General features: G+C 39.0%; 1 protein-coding gene across 3 annotated transcripts; it reads right to left on the bottom strand.

Moving 5' to 3' along the window:
- Nucleotides 1-326: 326 nt before the first annotated feature.
- Nucleotides 327-25965, bottom strand: LOC139991872 (uncharacterized). Of its 3 annotated transcripts, XM_072012282.1 has the most exons (12): nt 23941-25965; nt 23268-23463; nt 21776-21940; nt 12053-12180; nt 11830-11955; nt 10197-10551; nt 9901-10072; nt 9719-9818; nt 9460-9634; nt 9227-9370; nt 8772-9008; nt 327-8289 (listed from the first exon to the last, which is right to left on the bottom strand). In XM_072012282.1, exons 1-12 carry the CDS (start codon nt 24322-24324, stop codon nt 3854-3856), a joined length of 6618 nt encoding a protein of 2205 aa, XP_071868383.1. In that variant the 5' UTR covers nt 24325-25965; the 3' UTR covers nt 327-3853. The 3 variants fall into 3 exon arrangements, with proteins under 3 accessions (XP_071868383.1, XP_071868365.1, XP_071868375.1); XM_072012264.1 differs by lacking the exons at nt 21776-21940; nt 23268-23463; nt 23941-25965 and adding an exon at nt 15818-16403 and having other exon boundaries at nt 11830-12180; XM_072012274.1 differs by lacking the exons at nt 21776-21940; nt 23268-23463; nt 23941-25965 and adding an exon at nt 15818-16403 and having other exon boundaries at nt 8772-8945; nt 11830-12180.
- Between the last annotated feature and the right edge of the window lie 364 nt (nt 25966-26329).

The raw sequence follows: 26329 nt of genomic DNA, 5'->3' as shown, positions 1-26329 counted from the left end.
TGGTACTGTTCGCAGAAAAAGGTACGGCAAGAGCTTTTTAGTCGATAAGTTTCAACCTATTTCCTACGATAGATTTTATTTTCCTTCCCTTGCTCGTTTCTTCTATTTTCTCTCTTACTCTCTTTTTCCTCCTCTTTCTTCTTTTAATATCCCTTTGCGAGCGAAGCGAAACGCTCCATGTTAAAATAGAATATTGTTTCCCTTTCTGATAGAGGAAAATTCTAGGAACGGAATGGTATTTTTATTAAAGGATATCGTGAATGTTATTCAATACTAGGAATTTATCCCGGTTCCATGTAAAATCGAAGAAACATCAGGGCAAAGTGTATTCCTCAATATATTTGTTCCGTTTATTTTTTATTCATAACGACTTACATCTCTATGCTCTTCAAATATACAGTCTTATATCTGGCATGACTCTCGTACCGATAGATATTTACAACAACGTCTCACAAAACGTCATGTAACAACATCATACATACCCTTTTTTTTTTTTTTGTAAATATAACATTTCTTTATAAATGACTTTTTTTCTAATAGGACTCGTGTGCCCTCTCGTAACAATCACGTTCTCCGCAACGATCGTCACACGAAGGCAACATTCCGCTTAAAACACGCCCTTCATTTTTTCACTTCCCGATTACGTTTTTCCCTTTCGATTACCTGCGTAGAAAAAACTCTGACCACTGTCTGTTACGATAATTTTCGTGTGTTAACTTGTATATGTACATTAAAAAATGCTCCCGCCGTTAAGAAGTAACCTTAGAAAACGAATCGAGAACGCCTGTTATATTGTCGGATCAACGATACATCCGAAAAGTTGTTACAAACAAAGTGAACCGAATTTATTACGAACCGAATGCTGGGAATCAACGTGAACCACGCGATATTCCGCCCTTCGAAAACGACCATTCGCAAGACACAACGAACAAACGATATTATATTATCGATTCCTTAGCAGCTACCTACGTCCTAGATAGTTTTTATTCTTGTTTGTTTCCCTAATGCAAAATGCCTCGCTAAAGCACCTTTTACGAATACTTTCTATTCCTCACAGGCTTCCGAAACGGATCATCGGATTCGTTTCACTGGATTTGTTTGCTCGTCAGCGGAAGAACATGACGACGGCGATTCCTCGTCTTCGTTCTCATTGGCCATGAAAAATATTACGCTGTAACATCGTAGACAACACTAATTCGTACTTACGATTACGATTTCTTTACGCAGGAGAAAAAGGTTTCTTCTTATGCATCGTTTAATCGAGTGCAAAGTTATCGCATAAGCTTCGCGTGCCATGATTCACATGTTTTCTCGTAGATCGTGGTAACTGTGAATTATATCGAGAATTATATTTTCTTCGCGATAAAATTAGCGAGTTGTATCTAGAAGCTAGTTTATAATACGCGTAGAATTTTGTCTACAAGCGTGACTTTTTTTTTCTTAGAGTAATCGACGTAGATAAAAAGAACTATAACCGATGTCACACGACGTCGAAAAGAATTTCTGGTTTTCTTGACGCGCAGATATTTTCTCTTTTTTTTTTTTTCTTTTTTGCTTGTCCAAGTTCTCGACACGTCGTTGTAAATTAGCCGAAACTTGACGCGGGTTGATCGCAGAGGCACATTAACGCAGCCAGCTACTTCAGAAAATTTTATCGACGATCTTCGCTTCTGCTTCTAGTTAACCGTCGAGCTTATGTTTCTTTCAGCTCAACCGTTGCGTATAAAAATCTGCACGCGTCGGATTGCGAATTGACGATTCTACCTGCCATCAGTGATTAAATTGGACGTAATGATCGACAGACTGTCATCTATATCGCTATGCAAGCCGATGAAAATAAATTGCATGTTATCTGCCTATGTATATTCTTTCCGTGGTGTTACTTCGTTAACACATGTTCCAGAATTCTGACATTAGATTTTTTATTTCTTTCTGTGAGATTACCTTCGTGGCAATTTTGAAATTTCTGATTATCGACTTGAACGACAGTTCAAATTACAATAGAATGAAACCTGTATTTATAAAATATCGATTGAAGGTGTTATAGAGGTTCGCGTTACGATCCTCTATAGAAGATATATAATTATATAAAAGATACTATAGTTTAAAAGATATATATGTATATATATATATATAATATATATTATAAAAGTAACTGAATAATATTCAATTGAAAGATTTTTCTTTAAACTTGTAGACCATTTTAAATTTGAATTCATTTGAAACAATGGATTGCCTCCTTTTCAGTCGTACCGGTAACAAAGAATATGCAAAAAGAACGATCGTTCTCGCGACAAGCGTAGATCATTGTCAGCTAAGCTCGTTCAGTGACGGCGACGATACGAAGATTTATCTCATATTAGAAACATCTAAAAATACTACTTCTTTTATTTTATATAAAAAGATTTAGAACGACTCTCAAGCTCCACACAACCCCATTTTCTTCTTTCTCTTCCCAACCTCTTTTTGTTTAATAATATACAATTAACGTCTATGTAGTTATGTACAATTTGTTTTTTCTGCCTTACTGCCTCTTTTGTGTCTCCGGCCTCGAATAATGGTACTTACTCGGTCCTTACTTAAACGGTACGCCCACTGCACGACTAGGTTTTGCGCGAAACGTACGGACAAATTAAGCTCTATATCGCTGTTTCGTCGTAACAACTTCTATAATTTTATACAATCTATGTGGTTGTATTATATATCGTATCTGTTCGAAGGAAATTTCACGTTACCACGGTCTCGCGATCAGTGTCATGATTTACGATCGCATGCGAGATTACCGTAGTAAAGCGAATCGCGTTCGAAGGAATGGAAGGCATTTTGTAACGTTTCCCTCGTTCTTTTTCCTTTTACTTTCCCCTTTCTTCCGCTAGTAAGCTTCGTGCGCTTTCACATACTATTTAGCGTAAATTTAGTGAATAAACAAGACGCGATAACGAGGTTTTTCCTGCGTGATTGGAGGGAGATTAAAGGCATTGCATTAGAAATCGCACGAGTACGTTTCGCCAAGGATTTGTACGCTATTTTCACAAGCTTCTCTTCTTTTCTCTTCATCTTATATTTTTTCTTCTATTTGTATTTTTACATCGAAGAGATTTTTGTGTGTTAAGCTGTATGAAGCAGAGCTCGTAGAAAAAAAGAATGATTTTTAATTACTCAACGTTCGTAGACTATAAACGTTTGAGGAAAACGAGTTAATGATTAACATTAAAGAGTAAGTATGCGATAAATCGTGAAACTCGTGTTCAACGTTCATTTCGTTGAGCGATATCCTCGAAGTCGTGTCCCTTCTTCTGACACGTCCTTCTATACACCGTCGTAGATAATTTTATATAATTCCATATTCTTATGGATACGGTTAGAGGAACGCATGCTTAAGCAGAGATTTCTTACATCCGTCAAACATTATAACGGATACTGTGTGCATTCTATGCATTTTTATATCTTTAAATTTCCCAAGCATCCGCACAAGTAGAATCCACAGGGAATGTGTTAATAACCGACACGATATTAGACAAGAAACGCCAACTTAGAACAAACAATCGTTTGTCGTGATCATGGTACGTTCGTGTCAGACGAAGGCAGACTTCGCAATTTCTACGATCGATATCCGTACATAAATTCATATAACGTGTTACGCTGGTAACGATTAGCTTCAGTTGTTGGCAACATCAGGCACCACAAACGATAAGTTAGGCCCATTTTGGTAATATCGTAGTCACTGTCAATACGAACATTCCCTTAACAAAGACAATTCATCTGATACATTTCGCAGAATCAACAACAAACAACCATTTAGAACAGATAAATCAACGCGATAAACCAGAAGCAGAATTTTTATCGTCCTACACTATGATCTTTTTAACTGTCCTATATCAGAACTCTTGGGCGAGTAGAGGCCCAGTTTCAGTGTGAGTTCTTTCGGCTTCCTAGGAGCGTTTCTAACAGGAAAGGGACTGAACTGCGTTTTTGGACTGGTCACAGTGTTGAAATTATTATCAGCTCCTTTACTCGAGTGTCCTATGTTTCCTAAACTCAGAGATGATTTCTTGTAACTGCTGGAACTTCTATCGGGTAATTCTGCATATTTCCCAACATTCATCTTGCCAGGGAATTCTGGATGAGAAACCGGTCGTTTCGATTCGTCAGAGAGACCCGACGAAAGTTTCGAGGCGTAGTGATGATTGATAGTAGAAGGAAAGTGATCAGGAAACTGACGATTCGGTGATAGAGAATGATAATCTCGGTGTCTCGTCGGTAAATACGATCCTCTCTCCGTTCCAGATTCTATAGGAGGTAACGTGCCTAAGTGTCTATCATAATCCGTCGTACTCTTGGTATGAGTGTACTCCTTAGGAGACAGAGCGTCGTATTTTCGACGAAGAAGGTCGGAAGATTCGCTGGAATAGTCCAAAAACGAGGTACCAGCAGTATCCAAGATTCTCTCCTCCTTAGAAATATATTTCGTAGGCGTTAACGGTTCGGTATTTCCATTGCTGAAATAAGGAGATTTGCTCGGGGTAGTGATCGATCTACCTTCTGGCTGGAGAGACATGTAATCGGTGTTAACTTCTCTGACTGGATCATCGTCGTATCTGACACGAAACTCTAGCGATTCTTTCGTCATCATTGGACTCTTCAAATGTAGATCATACGTGTTAATCGAGATCTCTGGTTTATGGTTAATGTACTCGAAAGCGGTATCCACTACAGGTTTCTCATACGTAGTTGACACAAACGGATTAGTGGAAACGTGTTTAGGTGACAACTTGGGCTTGAAGTCGAAGGTCTTGTAGGGATCGTAAGAGGTCTTCAGGGGTGAAGTGTCGTATTGAGCCGGCTTGGAAGTGTACCTCAATGGTGACACGTCCTTGAAGGGCGACGTATTTGGAACGTACGGAATCGAGGACAATTCCTTCTGTGGCAGCTCCAGAGTCGGATCTGGTAACACCTGTGCAGAAGAGATCTTATCGAGTTTCTCCAATTCTCTGTAGATGTCTATGTCGCTTTTAGGTGACGAGTCGTCCACGTGATACTTCGGTACGGCGTATGCTGTATATTTTGGAAACTTGTCAACGGGAATGGACGGTTCCTGCGTCGAGCCTAAGTCGCTTCTTGCGTCAATGGAGTCACTGGATGATTTATAGGAAAATACGTTAGTTGAAATACTGGACAGGTTAAGTCCTTCGATCTCGCTGATATTCTGGCTGGATGGTCCTTTGTCCAAACTCACCATACTAGCTGGAGAATGATCGTCGTAGTTTGCCAACAGTTTCGACAACTCCTCGTTTATCTTACGATCTATCAGAGCTTCTCTCGTGTTCAAGTATTCGTGAGATATCACCTCGTCAACGTCGAAATGGTCCATCTGCTCGGTCTCGTCGATCAGAGAAAGCTTCGATAATTCCTCGTTGATCTTCGCATCAAACTCGGACACACTGGTAGCGGTCATGTTGTCGAAATCCTTGAAATTGATTCTCGCCAATTCCTCGTTAATCTCGTGTTCGTTTAATCCCATTTTCTCTAATATCGGACTAAAGATCTTCGAAATCTCCTCGTTTATAGGGCTAATGGTAATTTCCTTCGATATCTCCTCCAGGTCTGGCAGACGCTTTTTTGCCTGACACGCAAGAATCTTCTGAAGTATAGCGGAGTTTTCTTGAATGATCTTCAATGCCCTGTCGCTGTTCCTCCGCCCATTGTCGCTCTTTTTACGAGGCTTCACCTTCGTCCACACGCCCAACTTCGATTCCCTGCCATCATCTGCGCCGTTACTCTTACCACAGGCCATGGTCTTCAATATGCTGTCGCTATTTTCGTCGATATTGATCTTCGGATGTACCACGTACGATTTTCTGCTTTCTCCAGTTATATTTATATCCGGTATCTCTAGACGATGTTTCGAAAAGTTCCTCGCTGAATCACTAAAGGTATCCTGCCTTCTGGCCTCTAAATTCTTCATGTCCTCCCAGATATAACTACTCTTCTTCGTTAACATCCCATTATCCGACGACCCATCGTTTGCTTTCGCCTCCAAGTGTTTAATATCTTCTAAAATGTCACTGGATCTCTTCTGTGCGATCGACGTTGAAAATTCATCGGTGGAAGCTGATGACTTCATATCAGCGTACCTCCTACTGTCCAAACTGCTTGAACTTCTTTCCAACAACTTCGATCTATCTCTATATCGATAGTTCAAATAATGTTTATCTAGCTTCTCCTGAGGCAAAGAAGGTACCACGTCTTTCTCCGATGACGGATCATCCCCTCCGTCATCAAAAGTATCCTTATCCTTGCGATAGTAATCCGTACTCGTTGTTTGATAATACTTAACATCGCTAACATTGATTCTTCTATCCGTCAAATTAATACTCGAGTCTTCTTTCCTCGTGATGAACTCTGGTCTGACGAACGTGTCACCTTTTCGTGCTATAACGTCTACATCTTTCATATCAGACGTCTTTATGGAAGAGTCAAATTTCGACTGATAGCCTAGGAACTTGTTCGACTCCCTCGAACTAGTCGATTTCTGCTCAGGTGACGTTTCGTTGCTATCCAAACTGGATCTTCTTCTAGAAGCACTGTACGGGGACGTCGGAGTTTTTTGATTCGGATTCGAGATCGGATAAAACGGCGAGGTAGCGCTGCTCAAGTCCATTGGCGAGCCTGACACGTCATCTTGGCCCCGTCTACTGAAATTCGAGGTATACTTTATGGAGTTGGCACTTATTGGCGATTGCAGGTCCGAACTGAACGACCTCTCGGAAGACTTTAATTTACTCGGGCTACACGATTCACTGGAACTGCTCACGATTAGTTTTGGGCTGGCTTCTGATTTCTGCAACGAGTCCATGCTGATAGGTGTCGTCGAATTGGAAATCTCATACATTTTCTTCGCGTCGGTTTTCGTGCTGTCCCTCGTACTGTCTGAATCTGCGGAACGAAGAACCAAAGTCTTCGAGTCTGAGCTAACTGACGAACACAACGATTTGTCCATAGAGAAATCTCGAGATTCTGATCTAACCGGCGTCCTTGGGCTAACTGTCAGACTCGATGGTTTCGAATCAGGTCCCATCGTCTCACCTGAACTGAATGATTTGTTGCTTTCTGGTGTTTTAGGACTCTTCGCTAGGTCTGAATAGACTTTCGTTTGAGTCGTCTGTATTTTATCGCTATATGATGTGCTCTCTAACGTTTTATGTAGAATTTCAGGCGTTTCAGGAGTTAATACAGTAGTATTATGCGTTGTATGTATACTGGGTGTCACTCTGCTTAATTTTTGATCAACTGTTACAGGTGAAATAGGAAGATGACCAACGTAGGCCTTGCCATAAAGCGTTCTTTCAGTATTCACTGTGTCCGAAGCGTCACTGGTTAAACTTCCTACTTTTGAAGTTTCATACGGTTTCAAGTCCAAAGATATTCTACTAGAGAAATCGAAGGATGTTTTATATCGATCCGATCTAATTTCATTTTCTATCTCTACATCGAGGCTTGATTTATCTGTGATTCTATCGTATTTCTTGTCCAAGGATGCTGAATAATCCGAGTATATGTTTAAAGAATCTTGTTTCATAGTCGTAGCTGTCTTGTCTTCAGTTTGGTCTTTCTTGATTGTCGCAACTTCGTCTCGAGGTATATCTACAATCTCGTTTGTTGTCTGTTTAGATCGATGGCTTTCGTGCACTAATACTTCATTTTCCTTCGAACTGATCTTATTGCCACTGAAACTTAGATAATCGTATTCGTTCAAATCCAATGACGATTTTTTAATGATATTACTATCGGAAGTGTAATCTATAGATAAGTCTGATATGGATTTCTCTTTTTTCAATTCTTTCGTCGATTGTTCTTCCGGTGATTCTTTGCTCTGCACGCTAAATTTTTGAGGAACCATGGAATTATTGTCATCCTCTGCCGATAATCGTCTTATTTGGTCGGTGATCTTAGCGATTGATATGTCACCAAGGTTTTCCTCGGAGCTTTTCGAGTCCTTCGAATCTTCGACGTTGATTGGTTCTATCTTTTCCTCGAGAAACGAACGGTCGAGTGGCTTCTCGCGAATCGGTGATCCGTTGATTCGAGAGGCCTTTTCCTCGTCTGTACCGACGACGCAGGATTCGGATGCTGACGTCAGGTCTTCGCTGTCAACGTCACTGAGACGATCCGGTTCGTCGCACAATTCCGTCGATGTGCTGTCGCTATCACTGTCACCGTTACTCCGCTTCGGAGAAGCCAGCTCAGCTTCCGTGGATTGCATTGTTACAACGCTGCATTCCACCGTTTCTGAAAGGTACATGAAGGTACATTGGTCCATTATATACACTTTAATTCAATTCGATTATCATAAAGGACGAGATATTTTTGTGAATCCATTGAAGTTTTATAATAATTTTTATTTGTCTGCCTCTTGTTTTTTCATTATAATATTAAATTAACACATACATGTTAAATCAGTGGTGTAAATGCAAAGCATGTTATTTAATTTCAAGGATACTTCCCTTTCTATCGTAGGTAAAGCAGATACAAACTAACTGTTGGTAAGAAACACATTTACCAACTGATGATACATGTGAATACAACCTGTAGATTCCTGTATTACCATTTATCGGTGCTTCATTACCTTTAATCAATAAGTAAACTATTTTGTCAAATAATATATTTAAAAACTAGCAAGTGATGAATTAGAAGAGACAGAAATTTACCTGCTATCTGGAAACAAATCTTATAAGAACACTTTTCGGAAGTATTGTTCGTGTTATTTGTACCTGGTAAATTCGAGGGTTTCTGCTTCGGTTTTTTGGTGTCTTTCCAGTGAAGCGTGACGCCTTGTCTGTCCCTTCGGTTTTGATTTAACGTCGTAGGTCTTATCTTCGTCGTTGCAGCACCAGAAGGTAGGCTCAGGGGTCGATTCTTCCCACTCACGAGCGCACTTTTGCCCACTAAAAGATGATTCATGGCCTGAGAAGTAGGAGGTGGTACCATGGTCTGCCTTGCACATGCAGCTGCGCCAGGAAAAAAAAGTAACGTATGCATTCTTGTAGCCGTTCAATTTGCAACAGACATACTTCCATTGGTCTTATTCTACTGTCAAATGCCTTAATATATGCGAAACATTTATGTCAAGCACGCATCTCAAAAGCGATGGAGGAAACGAGATGATTTATCGTGCCTTAAACCTTAGCAAAATACATTTAATTCTATGATTAGAATCTGTAATTACCAGAAAGTATAATATGCGCTTGTCGTTGACGTTCGCGTAGCTTGGCGTACTGCTGTTTCAAAGTGGTAATGTCCAAAGCGAGCCGTTCTCGGTCGCTGCTGGGTGCCATTGCCTGCAGCGCTCCAATCGTTTGAGGTATACGATCTGCGAACATGTTTTTACGATGTGAAACAACCACAGCTAATATCATAACGGTACAATGATTACAATGTTAACGTATTTTTATTTCGTACCTTTCTTCAGTCGCTGTGCCATACTGAACATCGCAGCAGCCACGGCCAGCCTTTCATCCTCCTCCGTATCGCTGTCCTCGTCGTCGCTCAATTTTCTTGCCCAAGGTGTGATATTGTATCTATGTTTCTCTCTTAGCCCCGTTACACCATGCAGAGATCCCATACTAACGATATTCTATCAAAGTGACACAATTATATCATTCGTCAAGTATTCGATCTAATAATTCTTTCAATAATTTTATAAAGGGTTCTGGTAAACCTTTATGAGGTTATTAGTATCCGTGAACTCGAGCATCTCCCTTGTCAGCACTCCCATTATACTATAAAACTCATCCGCCGATGTCACCGTCATAATACGACTGAAACCAAACAATATCACTTTATATCTAACTGAACAAACGAAGCTATACAATTATAGATATTCAATCCGATTCTACTTACTCGGAAAGTCCTTCCCAGATGGCCAGTGCGGTTCTAAGTAAGATCTCATCTCCTTCGAGAAATATGAGGTCCCATACGCGCAGGACAGCCTCTTGTGGCAAACAGTGACAGAAAAGAGTAAGGAACCATTGCATCGTGAACACATTCGTCAGAGGTGGCTCGTAACTGCTGCCTGAACAAATTTTTGTTGTTTTTTCGCGAATAAGATAAGCCAGTACAACGCCCCTGGGACCGATCTCGCAGTCTCTACAACTGAATTGAACAGAGAGTTACGATTGCACAACCAGTTTGGTTACCTGTCGCCTTGTCCTTCGCGTCGTTCTGCAGCGCCTCCAGATGTTTCGAGAGCTTGGGCAGCCTGGCCCGGAGGAGATCTCGAAATACCGCCATGTCGACCGACAGGCCACGGAGATTGTCCGCGAAGTAACCCTCGGGCAGGACACCCTCTATCAAGTAGATCATCACCTTCACCGCGGCGGACTCGGCGCGATCCATTACTTGCAGAACGAGGGCGGCCAACACGTTCAGGCCCTGGCAATAGCCGACGGACTTGTTCCATCGGGCGAAACCGAGCAGAACTCGACGAAGCACCGCTTGATTGTCTCTGCCAGCTGCACCGCAAAACAGACTGCAGCCCGTTCTGTGTAGGTCCTAAAAAGTTTGTTCAAATACAGCGTTTATAATGGTGTACATGTACGTGTAATATCACCTAAGCTTCGATATTATAAAATTCTAGAATTATGACTTATTAATATAACATAATCGTGGATAATTAACTATTCAAATATTTTCATGATTTTTGATGTTTCTATACATTTTTGATTTATATACATGTCCAGATTCGTTGCAAATTTTAGCAATATAATCAATCACGACAATAGTGTCGTATTACAGTGCTAATGAAATTTCAAAATATATATGGCGTAGTATATTCAGAAATAGCTTGTACAATTGCTCAAACAGGATTAGGTTTGATTTAGTCATTATTTCGTGAACCATTCGTAATTATATTTATAATGTGGAATACTTAATATGATAAAATTTGTTAGAGTTTTCCAATAGCAATAATGTTTATAACATGCGGTGTATATAGGATTTTATACTTATGGAACTCTAACGGGACGAATTACGATTCCGATAGAAACCGAAGGAAAATGAAACGAGCTGGCTGGTGACTCGGCCAGATTCGTTAAAGGTCAGTTTTTCTCGTCGCGAGCGAGTTAATTGGAAGGCTCATTGGCGACACTTAATTGCTCGGCGTCGAAGTGATTGATGATCGAAATTTAATTGCGCGTAATTATACGAAGAATGAGGGCGAATATAAGGAAGGAATCGTAACAGCGGTGTCAGATTTTCGTGGACACGTGAAACGTGAATGGAAAACTGGTTTCGACTGTTTTCGTTCTGTAAAGGAAGATTATTTGGAAAGTATTTGGTTGAAACGTGGGAAAAGTAACAGAGAGTGAAAGCTATTTGGAAGTTGGGAAATATTTAAAGTGCGTGATTTTGAACGTTGTTTGACGATAGCGATAAAAATATTAATAGCTATTTATACGGCGAATGAATAATTCAGTAAACGAACGACGAACAAGTATTTATTAGTAGTCAGTTTGAAGTGCTATTAGTTAACAAGCAACGGAAAATTACTTCCTCTTCGCTATCTAAATAAGCTTGTACTTAATAGCACACGTTAATGATAAAACAAATAAAAAAATGTAAGTCAATCAAAAATGTAAAAACAACGTTATATAGATGGAGAAAAATAAAAAGGCATGGATATATATTTGCATTTTAAATTTAGATATTGGTCTCGAAAAATCATGTCGTTATCGTCATTACGACAGCCAGAGATCGTGAGCAATAAGTTCATAAGAACACCGCTGTACATGAGCAACTGTTATAAAAAGTATGTACGTTCCGCAGCCTTACTTTAACGATTTGTATACCAAGCTCTTCATCGTCAGGATTGCTCCACTCGTTGAAGCAGATCTTTTCAGCCTGCTTCCAATCTACGCCGCGCTGCTCTAGATGACGTTCTGCCAGTGTCAGCCATAACTGTGAAATATTTAGAAAAAAAGACGATAGAGAGAAATGAGGATGCATTCTATAGGACAATAAGCTTGTAGATGTCGGAATCTATTCTGATACTCGCCTTCTTTCGAAATTCCGGTGGAATTCCTCCTGGTAACCTGGCAACCATTTTCATCGCGTCCAGCCATTGTATAAAACCACTTTCTCCTGGTTGCGGCGTCAGGCTAAATCTCATCTTCGTATCTTCGACTGTAAATTCAATTTATGCTCGAGAAATATCTGAGATTGATGAAGAAATTTGTGCAAACTGCAGTTCGGCGTTGCTACGAATAAAATGAAATTGAAAGAAAGTGAAACGAAAAACATAGAGAAAAATACAAAGATATTCGGGTAACAATCCTCTAACTGAATATGGAACTTGTTAAACATTGAAAATCAAAAAGAAAAACGAGAGGATCAAGGATAGAGAGGACACAGGCACTCGTTAAATTGCTCGAGTAGTATAAATTGCGTCGAACAAACAGAAACGTTAATATCTGTAATTCGATCGAAATGTCAACTCCCATTCAGCTTGGTTTACGAAGTTTTGCAATCAAACGTCAGATCTAACACAAGGCGACGCGCAGAACGAACGACGAAGGATGCACAGTTAAATCGGAATTGAACGCTTCGATCATCGTGAAACCTCGAAGCATATTAATACATTTATCGGCCAGACGGCTTTATCGTCGTTAATGCTATTATTTAATTAGCCGTTGTGAATCTTCGAATCGAATACATGACACACTCGGCGTGGACGACTTGAACTCCGCCGATATTTTTACGATTGATCCATTCGATTTTGTAAAACCCCAATTAAAAATTTTGAATTTTTGAAATTTGAACTTGAAAATTTATTTTTTAATAAATATATTAATGAACATATAATAGTATGTTTATTTAACATATATTTAATTACTCCCTAAATGAATGTCTCCTTACTTTTATAGTTTCACACGAACGTTTTTCTTTTCTTTTTAAATACAGTTACGAAATATCATTCAACCTATTACGGATTAAAATAAGAGGAACATGTTTACATTGAATTTTAATTTAGTCAAATACGAAATCATTAACTAAATAAATGTATTTCGCGTCAACAAGTTGAAATGGCCATTATAAATTTTACAATCGCGCTCGGATAAATATAAAATCTATAACTCGTCTATCAGAATTTATTACGAATACACATGTGAACTGATTTCCATTATCCCTTTGTTGCCCAAGGATAAACTCCGTAAATTCCGTAACTTGAATCATCCATTACATTTAACCGAATCTCCTTTTGAACTACAGGATTTTGTTCGAACGAAAAGTCCATTAATAGAGACCCGTTCGATTTGAAATAAAGTACGACGCCAGTGCGTGTGATCAACTTTTCGAGGAACTCGATTCTAACTTATTCAATCGTCAAACGTTTCATGAATTTCTAGTAGCTCGTGGGAGTACATACTTTGCATCCTTGGAATTTATGTGCCTTAGAAGGAAATTCATAATCAGCGATGCGCAACTTAAGATTTCTGTTGTGTACACAATTAAAAAGTATTCGAATTTACACAAGGAAATAATATTTCCCGTTACTAATACAAGACTCCTTCAAAAGCATCGTTGTTGACTCTCAGAACGACGGAGACAAAGTTACATTCCTCCGTTCCAAGAAGTTGCCAATGCAAGCATCGTATCAATCTCGGTAAACGTTTAAGTTACACAATAAATATTACCATAGTCGATCGTAAAGAATCGCCCAAGAGTCTGACTCTATCTATATTTAAAAATCGTATTTCGATCAGTGGCGAACGAATCAAGCAGCAATTACGGTGCTTTCGAATCAAGTCGAAAAATGAAATCACATCACATTCGGTGATCTCGTTTTCAAAGCAAAAGCGATTCAGCCGAAACGAAAACAGAGCTTTGAAACGTAAAGCCGTGAAGCGAAAGTTAATTGAAATTCGCATGCACAGTCGAACGAAACGAAACCGAACGTTGATTCCCATTTGCTGAGAAACGGAGCACACAGAGACAGTCGCATGCACCGGACGTTGAAATTGTTTTGTTCACCTTCCAATTCTTCGTACTTCGAGGCAGAGCTGGCAGCGTACGCGGCTCCTGACGCGAAGTTTTTCAGGGAGTTGAAAAATCCGCTCATTCTCCAATTAGGAACGCCGCTCTTTCTTCTTCATCGTCACTTTCACCTCAGCCGCCTCTTGTTGTACGCAGTGCAGCCGCCTTTCAGCCGTTTTCGTGATTCATGATCCGTCGACCTTCCGTTTATTTCCTCGGGATCATGTTCGCTAGTCGCGCTCTGCGAACCTTCTGTCGTGCGAGATGCATTTTTATCACGTGTCTGAAATCCCGATGGCAACGTTTACCTCGCGCAAAACCTTCTCTAAAAATAACATTTGTCGGCGTTACGCGCATTCGATCTCGAGGGAAGTTTCTCCTCGATAACGCTGCGGTCGACGCTGATACGTCATGATTGTCGACCAGTTTGAAAAGTTGATACACCGTGAGTTATGAGCAGAACAACTAGCCGTTATTATCCAACACACACGTATCGTATACGATAGCGTTCGAGTACTATATATGAAAATCGAACGAAGAAATTTCTTTAGTTATGGTTACGAATATGCATGTATATTGATAAAATAATAGGTTAACCAAATATGTAGCGAGAGAAGCCGATTATTAACCTGTGCCTTTTGCTTATGCAAATGGTCGAATATACATAAAGCTTAGATATTGTAGAGAACAAACGAACTTAAATAGCTACTCCGCTGTTAAAAACAACGAAGGAATTATTAATTTCTTAAAAGCATATCAAGAAATGGTCAGCTTGAAAGCATTAATTTTTAGAAAGCACGAGCAATTTTTTAGATCGGAATACTGGTGATAAACGAAACCACATTCTCAGCGTGGTTTTTGTTAATCGCGTCTACATGAAGTATACCACCTGTTACAAAGCGTTTAATGTGGACGTATCACTGATACGTAATGCACGCGCTCGATTCTACGAAGAAGTTGGTGATACTGGGACAAATCGATTGGTTATCAGTGTTTCAACTGAAAGCATGTGACGCACAGAGCGTAACATATACATTGGAAATCTCTGGTCTTCCGATGGGACGAAAATTTTTAGTATAATATAAATCATTTGGCATCGATGAAAAGTTAACAGATTCGAATATCATTGTCGAAGATAAAAGCGGTTTTTTCTTAGACTGCGTTGACAATAAAAAGAATAAGTTTACCACGTAACTATTTTCAATATAAATTTCTTCATAAAGTGAAGACATTTTTAGTGATGCTCAAAGTATTCTAAGTTAACGATAAAAATAACAAAAGCTCGTTTGAAAAAGTTGTCAAATATCTTCTAGATTTGTCCGAAAAAATCTAGAGAATGGTCTGCATATGGTTGCTACGCACCCCACGAACACGAACACAAGCACGAACCAACGTCAACGCGAGCACGTACACGTTCACCGCGAATCGCAGTTTGAAACGAGGCATTAACATCGGTCGAACTGGTGTATCGAACGTTTTGATTTATCTAATCCTATTCAGCCGTTGGATACACATCGATTTCTCCGCTCTTTGAAGGCCTACTTATTTCTTGGCCAAGGAAAAGGATGCCCCCCTCCTCTACCAAATAGAACGTTCCAAGCAAAGAGAAGCAAAAGAACTTAACGAAACTTTCAACGTCCTCTTTCCCTTCGTCCTGTGTTCGCGTGTACTCGAAATTGCACAGGTACGAGAACGATCATTGTCGTTCGATAAATCAACGTGCTTCGACGCGGTCAAGAAAGCTACCAAAACACATCCCCGCGAGACTGCCCCAAGGACGTCTTACCATTGTCAGTGCGCGAATCAACGTTGTGAACGTGAAGTGGACGGCTTGTCCTCAGGAAAACCGCACGTCGTATTACGCATCTGGCCTCGTGTCACTGAGCACACACGTTCCTCGAACACTCATCAGAAGCACATCCCCGTAGTGCACCCCTCCGACACTGACACGTACTGGTTCACTCTCTTGTGTACGTAAGAGAGAGGGAGAGAGAGAGGCAGCAAGAGAAAGAGAGGGAGGGAGGGAGGGAGAGAGAGAGAGAAGGAGAAATCAAGGGTATAGAGATACACAAATCGTTGGAATTTACACGACGCACTGTAACGATAATGCACACGACGTGGTGTTTCACTTTTTGGTTCAGACCAAATTTTCTTTTTTCTGGACAATTGTACTGAGCGAGAGTATACAATCAGGACGACGACAACGACGTGGTCGTAGACGAATACGTCGAGTTAGCTGAACGACCACTATGCCGGCGGAAGCACAGAGATGCGCGCGCGCGCGTACATCCACCGTGACAATAACTATGGTGCCTGGCGTGAATGGGAGGGGTAGTTGTCTCGTGGAACCCTGCAATAGGCACACTGAAGCCGTTCCACGAACCGTTCGCTGTAGCAGCCTTAGCGATCAAGCCACTCCCGTTAGATCGCATGCGCTAACGTCCCCGCACCACCCCACTGGAGATGAATTTGTATCTGTGGGGGTGTTCGCGAGCGCCAACGTCTTCGCGGCCAACGGGAACGCCGCGACCGCTCCGTAAGGGTGGCTCGAATCCGGTTATTACCTTCTTTCCCTTGCGTCTTCGACGACGTTGCCGCGATTATTCCCGTTCTGTCCTGCTGCTAACTTTCGTTTCCACGAATACTTCGGGGTACACTTTCTTTTCGCTGTTGGACGAGTGCTGCGATTGAATAATTGGAGGAGCTCTTCCATTATCTTTCTTTTTCTTCTTCTTGTACTTTGCTTGAGAGTTCTTTTGTCAGGGAAATGGGTATCCTTAAATAGAGTTACCCTTGTCGTCGTGAGAAATTATTGCAGTTTTTTCAATGACTTTTGGTATCTTCGTACGTTGCTTCTCGTTATTGTGTTCGTTTGAAGGTAATTCTTAAGTTTTGTTATTTTTATTGCAATGTTCCGTCATAAATGCGTGTTTCCATAGCGTACGCGATAGTAGAAGTAAGAGATTTTATCGCCACGTCATATCGCGGTGCAGCAGTCGATTTTAATCCGCGTACACAACAAAGCCGTGTTCCTTGGATCGATGAACTTATCGACTCGGTCCTTTATGGGTCAGTCGGAAATGTCGTCAGAGTCAGTAGCAACACGACGAAGAGACTAAGGCCATCAGATACATTCATGGATATAGTGTCTATCTCGACGATCCTCTTGAGTATAAAATAAGGCTCTCAAGATAAAAACTGAAAAATAGCTGTTATTTTTGTAATGCTATATTGTTCGTGTTCCGTTTTACATTATTAATAACCTTGCTAGCGTGTGAACTGCTGTGTTCTAACTGATACGAATCGTTGTCGCACAGTTAACGAACTAGTATTTACGTACTTGCATTGTGTATGAACTTGATAATCTACTTTACCATGAACCATTCTATTTTTCTTCCCCTATAAGTATTATATATCAGTTTCATTCAAATTTAACGACGTTTCTGGGAGTTTCAAAATTCACTCTATAGTCAAATTTATGATAACTCATTCCGTAGTTAAATATTCAGAGTCTGAAATATGCGCATGTAAATATTTGCATCTGATAAAGGAATAGAAATGTGAAAGAACTATGTATATCGTTTCGTTTTCTTTCGATCAGAAGCAATGGTCATTAATATTAGGCATTATCGTTGACATTGACAACTGTCGAAAATAATTAACAACGGTGTCAAGATATCAGCCATATGATTCATTTTTACAGCTAACCAACTGAAAGAAACGACGAAAATGGAAAAATTTAAGTTATCGACGTCTTTCGATCGCGTTTCCAGGACTCCCGTCTCGTATATAGAAAATCTGATCGAACATGAATTAAAGACGAGCTTAGCGTTTGTAGATAGAATTACCTTCGTTCGTATCAACAATGCTACATTGCAAGTCCATGTTCGATTGAGACACGCGATCCTTTTCGCGCGAATTCGACCCAATTCAATTCGTTTCACTCCAGCTGGAGTATCGTCTGACCGCTTATTTTCAGCTTCCGGGGTTATTCTTTCTGTCGATCAACATGGTCGACTTCCAATGGGTGATACTTCGAAGCCAATGTTAGTAATTTTGATGTGTAGTTATTTAGTGAAACCGAAAGAAATATTTTTTCTACGAACTTTCTGTTTTCTTATTTACAAAAAGGAAAGTTTAATACATGACTCGAGATAGAATATAATCGTCCAAATAAAATTGTAGATTAAAGTTCGAGATGATAGAATTGTAATCTATATCAAAATGTAATCCGAAATATTTGAATAATTTAACACTAGAATTTAATATTTAAAATATGTTAAAAGATAAAGGTTGAGCTGTTGTGAATTAAATATAAAAACTAAACTGGTGTATACAGTTTACGTGAAAAAATTGCATTTTCTGCGTGACGCGAGCCAGGGGTATCACGATAATCGATGCAATCATCAACGCATAATCCGCGCGGATATATTCAGCAGATACGCTCATTTCGCAAGACCATGTTTTTGCCGCTTTTGCAAGCACATCGGGGTAATGGCTTGGAAACAGTTACTTAATATTTTGCACGCTCGGTTGAGCCATTGAAGCACTCCGGCAAAGGACAGAGTTTAGAAGCTGTGTTTGAAAAATTGTGCGAGGTCGATAAGTTTCTCGAGTTAAGGATGAAAAATTGTTCGACGAAAGCGTCAACTTGTCCCGAGTAAAACGAATACCATGACCAGGATCGTAGTAAAGGGAACGGTGAAATCGGTAATAAAAACTAATAAATTGATAAATGACAAGAAGGAGATTAATTCTTCGTAAGTCGATAATGTGGAATTACAAAGTGTTAGGTGCAAGCTCGTTCCAGAAAAATATTTATGATTTTTTGATGACCTAGACTAGATCCCAAATAATTTACTCGCCGTACTCGTCGTACTTACTGCATATAATATTAAAACAACCTATTTTGAAAACTAAATGAGATTATCATATTCCTATTTCAGATGACAATCTGCTAAATGCAAAAATTAAAGGAGGAAAATTATAAGATTGAGTAATATAAATATAAAGATCGATATTGCGTATAGAATGAAAATAATTGCATGTCCTTAAAAATGCATTTATTAACTATTTGTGTTCATTGATTAAAACACAGTGAGAACGAGAAACAATTACATCAACAATTAGATATAAAGTCATTTCATTCGCATAATTTTTAAAGAATTGTTGCAGTTTTAAACTTCTTAATATAGATAATTACATTTAAGCAAATTAGGTGAAGTTAGGATCTGAAATCAATAAGGATCCTACTATTTATATATATCTTTACGAAATATGGAAGTACCACGAAGCACTTAGTCGATGATGCTCTTGCAAATTAAATGTCGCACACTAAGGTTCATGAAAAGATGTGTATCCCCTAGCACTTTTCACGAGGGTTGTTCGAATCCATTACTTTTTCAATTTCTATGTGTGCCTAAGTCGCAGCTGACCTTTATAGGTCAGGCTGAACCAACCCACTGATCGAGTACCTGCCGGGGATATTGTGCACTCTGTGGGCAGTCAGTGATCACTTTGTCCGAAATCCTTTCGGAATATCTGACCACTGTAGAAACGTCTGAAGGATCCTTTTCCAGTAAGTATTTCTGACGATAGTGATTCATTTAAAATCGATCATGGAAAATAATCTGTTACTGTAGGAGCTTCATTGAAATGAAACGAGGATTTAGAGAAGTTTACAGGAGCATATAGAAAAATGATCCTACTACAGAATTGTTTTCAAAAAGTCAGAAATTTTAGCAATAAGAAAAAAACCTACATATTCAATATACAGGAGATCCGCCGTAAGATATCGAAAAGAAAAATTCCAACGGTAAAAACTGTAGTGCAAGAGTATCTAAAAAAAGAGAAATAAAAAAGAGGGAGTGCAAAAGTACTAAAAAAGGGATTTCAATAATAGGAACGACAATACCGATCAAAAGAATGCGAAATGTCATCAACATTTGAGAAAAATATTTCGACATATTTTAAAATAGGTATTTTATAACTACTAAAAGATAAAAATTAAGTGAAGCCAAGTAAACGACCTTTAAATTCTAATGTCATTATACTGTATATTTAAGTACACTTCAGCGGCTTTAAGTATAACAGCTCGTTCGTGTGGTGAAAACTCAACCATAAAATTGCTTATGTGAAAATATCACACGATATAAGCGAACTATGCAAAACTGAAGGTAAACACAGATATGAAATGTTTGCCTGGTGGTCGGAGCGTGCCAGTTTAGTTGTGCATCGGCTCGTGCGATGCATCGGGTTCATCGCACTAAATGCAGATCTAAAGTTAAAGAGAAGACCGAGGAAAGTTCCGCATTTCCGGTTCGCAGGCGCAACATCATTAGAACTTTATCAATGACGCTATGCCGCGAGGTTCAGCCGCACTTACCGCACGCCGGGCATGCGTGTTGCGCACGATACGCGCGGCAAAGTCTAATTATTGATCACCGAGCGCGCGTCGTGCCACGTGAAAAAGAAGGCCCTCTTTGTTTTCCGGACGAGTCGGCCATCAGCGTAATATTTTTCGCGATACGCCATGATAATAACACATTAAAAGTATCGATAATACGTTTTCTGAAGCGTGAACAATTTTAGAGCAATGCCTTCCTGCTCCAAAATGCAAATGATCTTACAGAGTAACATGGTCGTGTTAATAACGTAATCTCATTCCATAACATTATATACTAAGTATTATTTTTTCTGCATTTTTAGTAAGCATGGCGAGCAGATTAAGGTTTCTATAAAAAATCGGAGAATGGAGAAATTGAAATTGCTAGCAAAAATCCATATAGTTGGACGACAACTTTGAATTCTCGGGCATGCGCAGCAAACGTAGCGTAAAACACGAACTTTGAAAGTTGTTTAGTAAAGTAGTGACTAGAAAATGCATTTGCATACTGTTGTATTTATTATAGAATTTACTTATTAATTAATTAATTTCCAGGATATTATATTTCGTATTATCTAATGACGCTTTTTGACTATACAAATTTCATACTATGAAAATGTCGAACCTGATTAATTTTATGTTTTAATCATTGTATATAGAACTATTGACGCGACAAATTTCATTGAAATAGATGGCTATCGAACCCGAGCTCCCATTTATAAGTTAAAGATATTAGACATAGGAGTTCGTGTCAAAAAGATTAAATATTGTGCTGCAATTTTTAATGAGAATATTTTTGTAAGTTTGTAAAGTATAACTTTGTGCCTTTCTTAAGAATGCACATAATTTGCGTATCTGTGCCACAGATCTGGACACCGGTCTGAATTCCTGTTCCAACTGTTTTCCATATTTATAAATGCAAAACGACGATAAGATAAACAATAAGTTACCAGCGGTTAACGAAGAGGCGGTATAAATCGCGCGGTTGTTTCTCGCGTCGAGACGAAACACGAAGATCGCTTTTGTGCGGCGACGGTTTTATTGTCAGAAAGGGAAATACGGAGCTTGAAGCAACTCCACGCGAACAGCTGTGTTTCCCTATTATACGAACCTCTATTGTTTGTCCAGCGACATTATCGTCGGCATTGGAAAAACGTTTTTGTTTGTTTAAACGCTACTTCTTTTCCCCTAAGCCAATTTGAATGGTTATAAATGTCATGCGAGTAAATAACGAAACGATACGATCACTTAACTTAAAACTAAATGAAGGAATACCAAAATACAAATGTACGCGTATGTCATGTTTAAAGTTCGAAAAAACCAACAATAAGATTGCAAAAATTCTGAAAATGTACTCACCGCGTTTTGGGCTGACTGCCAGAAGGTGAGCCGTAATTATGGCGCATAGTTTCTCACATTTGGTGGCGAGATAATCTTTACGGCGCAACTGCCGAATGAGTATCTCACCAGTGTGATTAATATGGTCGCGTAAATTCAGCACTAGAACTTGAAGCTCGTGCTCGCCTGAAATGAATTCAACATGCGTTACATAACGAGCACGAAAAAAGTTTTTAATCTCGTAAGAGTTACAGTGTAACGAGCACGTACAATATTCCGAATTGCACGGGGTTATTTCAAAATTGGGAGTCGCGTGTTTTATATCCTGACGCGGATAAAAGGCGAGACACTTGGAGAAATCTTTGAATTCGCGTTGCAATCTTGATAACGGCCCGAAAGGGCTCACCCTATGTACACAGCGTCCGAAGATTGAAGTTTCCCAACCCTTCCGCTTATGCTCCCCGCGTACTTCGATGAAATGAGCGTGCACTCCCTCCGACTGTTTCTTTTCGCCATTCCAAACACACGTTCGTCTCGCAAATTCGTCAAAGTTTTCGATAACTAAGTTAAATTATGTTAACTTTCGCGTTAAAATTTAAATGGTAGAAATTGAAGGAACGACTCATCGTCTATAATACACAAGATGCTTAAAAAAAATCTCGAATCACGTGTCACGGATTTAATGAAATGTCGTGTAATTTAATTTCTCCACGTAGTAGGAGATAAAATTGATCCGTCAAATATATATTTTATCTTTATTTATAATTACTTATAATTCTTCTTCTCCTATAATTGCTTCTTTTAATGAGTAATGCGTTTCTAATGTTTCTATAAAATAAATATCTATATATATTTATTTATATTGATTTGATCATTTCGACGTTTTTTCGTGGTGTTTTAGTTTAAGACGCGTAATCTCTCCTCTGTATTTCCTTATACATGTTCAACGAGGTAGAATGAAGCAGCATCACGTATAGAGATAAAAGAAGTGCTTCTCCTTCAAAAAAAGAAGAAGGAAAAAAGGAGGAAAAAGTAGTACTCCAAGTCAAAGAACCTTCGTGCCTCGAAGTCAACGAGGTCGCTTGTCTGTCTCGTCTCTACGACCTCTTGTCTCGTCAGCTCCTGCCAAAGTATCTTTGCCTAATCCGGTCACATTTCAAACTTCATGAGTTGAATTACGTTTAAATATCATAAACGAAGTGGCACTGTGCTCTTCATGCGCGACATTCGTGATTAACGCGACAAATTTAGTTGAAAATCGCGATTTTTCACGCGATGCAACAAAAGTATTCTTATTTTAAAATAGAAGCTAGTATTTCTTTTAATAAAATGCTTTCCATTGGAACGTATCCAACCATTTCTCTTCCGTAATTTTATTTTTAAGAGTAGCTACTGTGCTTCTGGGAGAAATATGCTTTACAATAAATGTCCTCGAGCTAACGTGTTTATCCGCCACCCACGACCGCTCTATTCTTTCCTCCGACATATCCAACTCTTATTGAATTACTCTTACTTTTCCAGAGTAAACGCGCCTTCTGCTGGTGCTGATGTTGCGGACGTATCTTCAGGGATGAAGCTGTCGAGTCACTTTCCGATCGTCTTCTGTCACCGTCTGGCAATCCATAAATATCTAGCAACAATTGATCAACTAACGAAGACACGGTTCCTTCCTTTTTCTCGGGCGGATTCGGTAACGGTGATGGATATGTCTGAATGGAAGAAATAATATGCTTATTTGCATTGTATGGGGATTTTAGAACCAAATTTTGGTAACACTTTTAAATAATATTTTCATATTTACCCTCGAACAAAAATTAACTTTAATTCATGCACATATTTTACGTTTATTACTTTCTCAGTTACATTTACGTGGTATTTTTACTATATTTTACCAAACCAAAGTGGCTATAAAAAGTATTAGAACACGTCCTTTATTTTTCATTGAAACATCTTTCATTAGGTTTAACATTTCATATTCATAGTATCAAATGTTTGTAGTCCTGCGAAAATACTGCTAAATAACAAGAATAATTTTATTTTTTACGCGATATAAAACATGAATACAAAGCTCTTTCTTGTTCTCTTCGCTTTATCCCTATAGAATAAAATACTCGATGTTGGTAACTCCAATTTATCTATGATCTAACTTGCGCCGAACAAGGATTAATATTTTTCTATAAGCCTACCTTCGGCTTGTAAATTTCATTTTCATCTTTCGAATTGTTAGCATTTTTGCAATCCGTTTCGATCACGTCCCACGTGTCACCCAACGATTTCGACCTCTTCAAACTTGTTTTCTCCACTTTGGTCGGCAAGCAACTTGCCCTTCTGATCGGCTTTTTCCGATTCAATTCCATGAAATCCGGACCTTCCCATGATCTCTGAATCAGATTGCGTCTGCTTCTGTTATACAATGAGGGAAACTGATATCCATCTGCGCAATACAGCAAATTTCGTGTTTGTTGTGTGACGTACACGTCACCAAACACGCGCTCGTTTTCCACGGCCACACATTTCACGCGGTAACTAATTTCCGCGTACTTCTTCAGAGGCATCACGTTACAGCTCATGGTTCATCAACGTGACTGTTAAGCTATTATACTTATTAGTATAGTCATTCGAGCTCACTGGAACTTCTTGTAGGTGGTACGAGGTTTAAGAAACATCGTGCGTACGATCGTTTCACCTCTTTTGACAATAGAGTTGATTATTTATGAAATGTCAGTAATATTGTTCCGCGAGAGCATTGAGAATACGTTTACGTCTGACTCGCCAGGAAAACATTTCACATTCAAACGAAATTCGCGCGCGTCAACGTGACAGAATGTTAGTTTCTCATTCTCTTGGTTATTACTCTCGTTTCAAGTTACAAATACACAATGCTCGGCAACTTCAATACGAAAGTTCGTTAGCAGGACCTTTCGCACAATGCTTTAATAACTAGTGATATTAACAATTTAGGACTAAATTATTTATTTATTGTTACTTGTAACAAATGGCAAATAAATGATAAGGATTTAAAACGAAATATCCAATAGAATGTAATTGTAATTTGTAAAGTTGACGTATAGAACTTTATTTGTTTTATTGCTAAACATGTTACTGTTAAGAGAATCAAGTGAAATGTGAAAAGATATGAATGACAAGTTAGATATAAATTTCTATTCTTTGCGCCTGCTAATTACCGGGAATGCTTGAAATAAATTACCAGCAACCACAATTGAATGTACACAAAGTGGTGCATATGGAGATATAATAAAGATTGACCAAGTGTAGTTAAATGAACGAATAAATTGCAGGACAATATTTCTTTGACATTGGCATGAGGATGTAGATAATGAATAACCTTCTTACAATTGGAATTATCTAACATTTATCATTTTTAATGTACGCGCACTCGTAATTGCTTCCACCGCGATTAGGAAAAATCAAGGCTGAAGAAACGTTCGAAACGCACACGTTTTCATTTGCGTTTATAAAATGGAAGCGGCTATCGCCGTCGATGGAATAGGTGCTGTAAATCGCGGAATGATATTTACAAATAGTTCTATACGAATACCACCTGATCACAGTTCGAAATAATAAATTAAATATATTACGCGTTGTCTTGGTCTTTGTTTAGGATTCGTTTAACGAAAGTGGCGACTTAATGCACACACGTATGAAAATACTAATACAGAAAATTTATGGCACATTTAAATGTCACACGTTTCGTACTTCCGCGAGAAAGAGTTTCAAATGTCGCGCGGGATATTTATAATACTAGATTGGAGTCATCGGGTATCTATCTCTAAAAGAAATTTTATTTCACTTTTCACTTGTCATCACAGTACACATACTCACTTCAGAACTTTTAAAGACGATGTTTATACGTTTAAAATTACTATTATGTTTCCTCGTCGTGCTTTTAATCTGTAATTTACTCTTATTACTAGCAGCTTTTATTCGTAACATTTTTTGTTTCTTTAACAGCTTTCGCGTCTTGGCGTCGACGAATATTTTTCGAGACTGTTTTATTGCATTCTCTACGCGTCGTAACCCTTATCGCGAGGCCAGTAATTCGCTTCTGGTGGCCAGACCGCAACTGGAAGTGGCGACGATGATAATCGTTTCATTAAGTCCATACCTCCACTTACGTCGTCGACCAACTAGTTGACAGAGGTGGTGTACACAACAAACGAAACAGCTGTCGTTATTTATAATTGCCATGTGTCCAACGAAAACGCAAAGATCCCTTTGTATGTTAATCACACTAGCAAATTTACGCTAGTAAATACTGGCAATATTTCCTTTTCTTCTCAAACAAATATTATTCTCATAAAATGGTTAATATTTGAATGAAAAATAAAGATTAAAATTTCTATTACTTATTTCTCCAGTCGTACTTCCTTTCTTCATAGATTGCATAAGATTGTTAACAAGGAATGATTTTTACTATACAATTAATTACATAACGCTTTGTTTGTTTTGTTTAAATTCTCAATACGGGGGCATGAGGAGAAGTGTGATTTCAAGGCGGTCATCGAAACCGCTACTGTTATCGGCTGTTGCTGATAACGCGGCCGATGTAATGTA

This window comes from Bombus fervidus, chromosome 1 (assembly GCF_041682495.2).
Source record: "Bombus fervidus isolate BK054 chromosome 1, iyBomFerv1, whole genome shotgun sequence".
Taxonomy (NCBI): Eukaryota; Metazoa; Arthropoda; class Insecta; order Hymenoptera; family Apidae; genus Bombus; species Bombus fervidus.
This window is presented reverse-complemented; position numbering and strand designations above follow the sequence as displayed.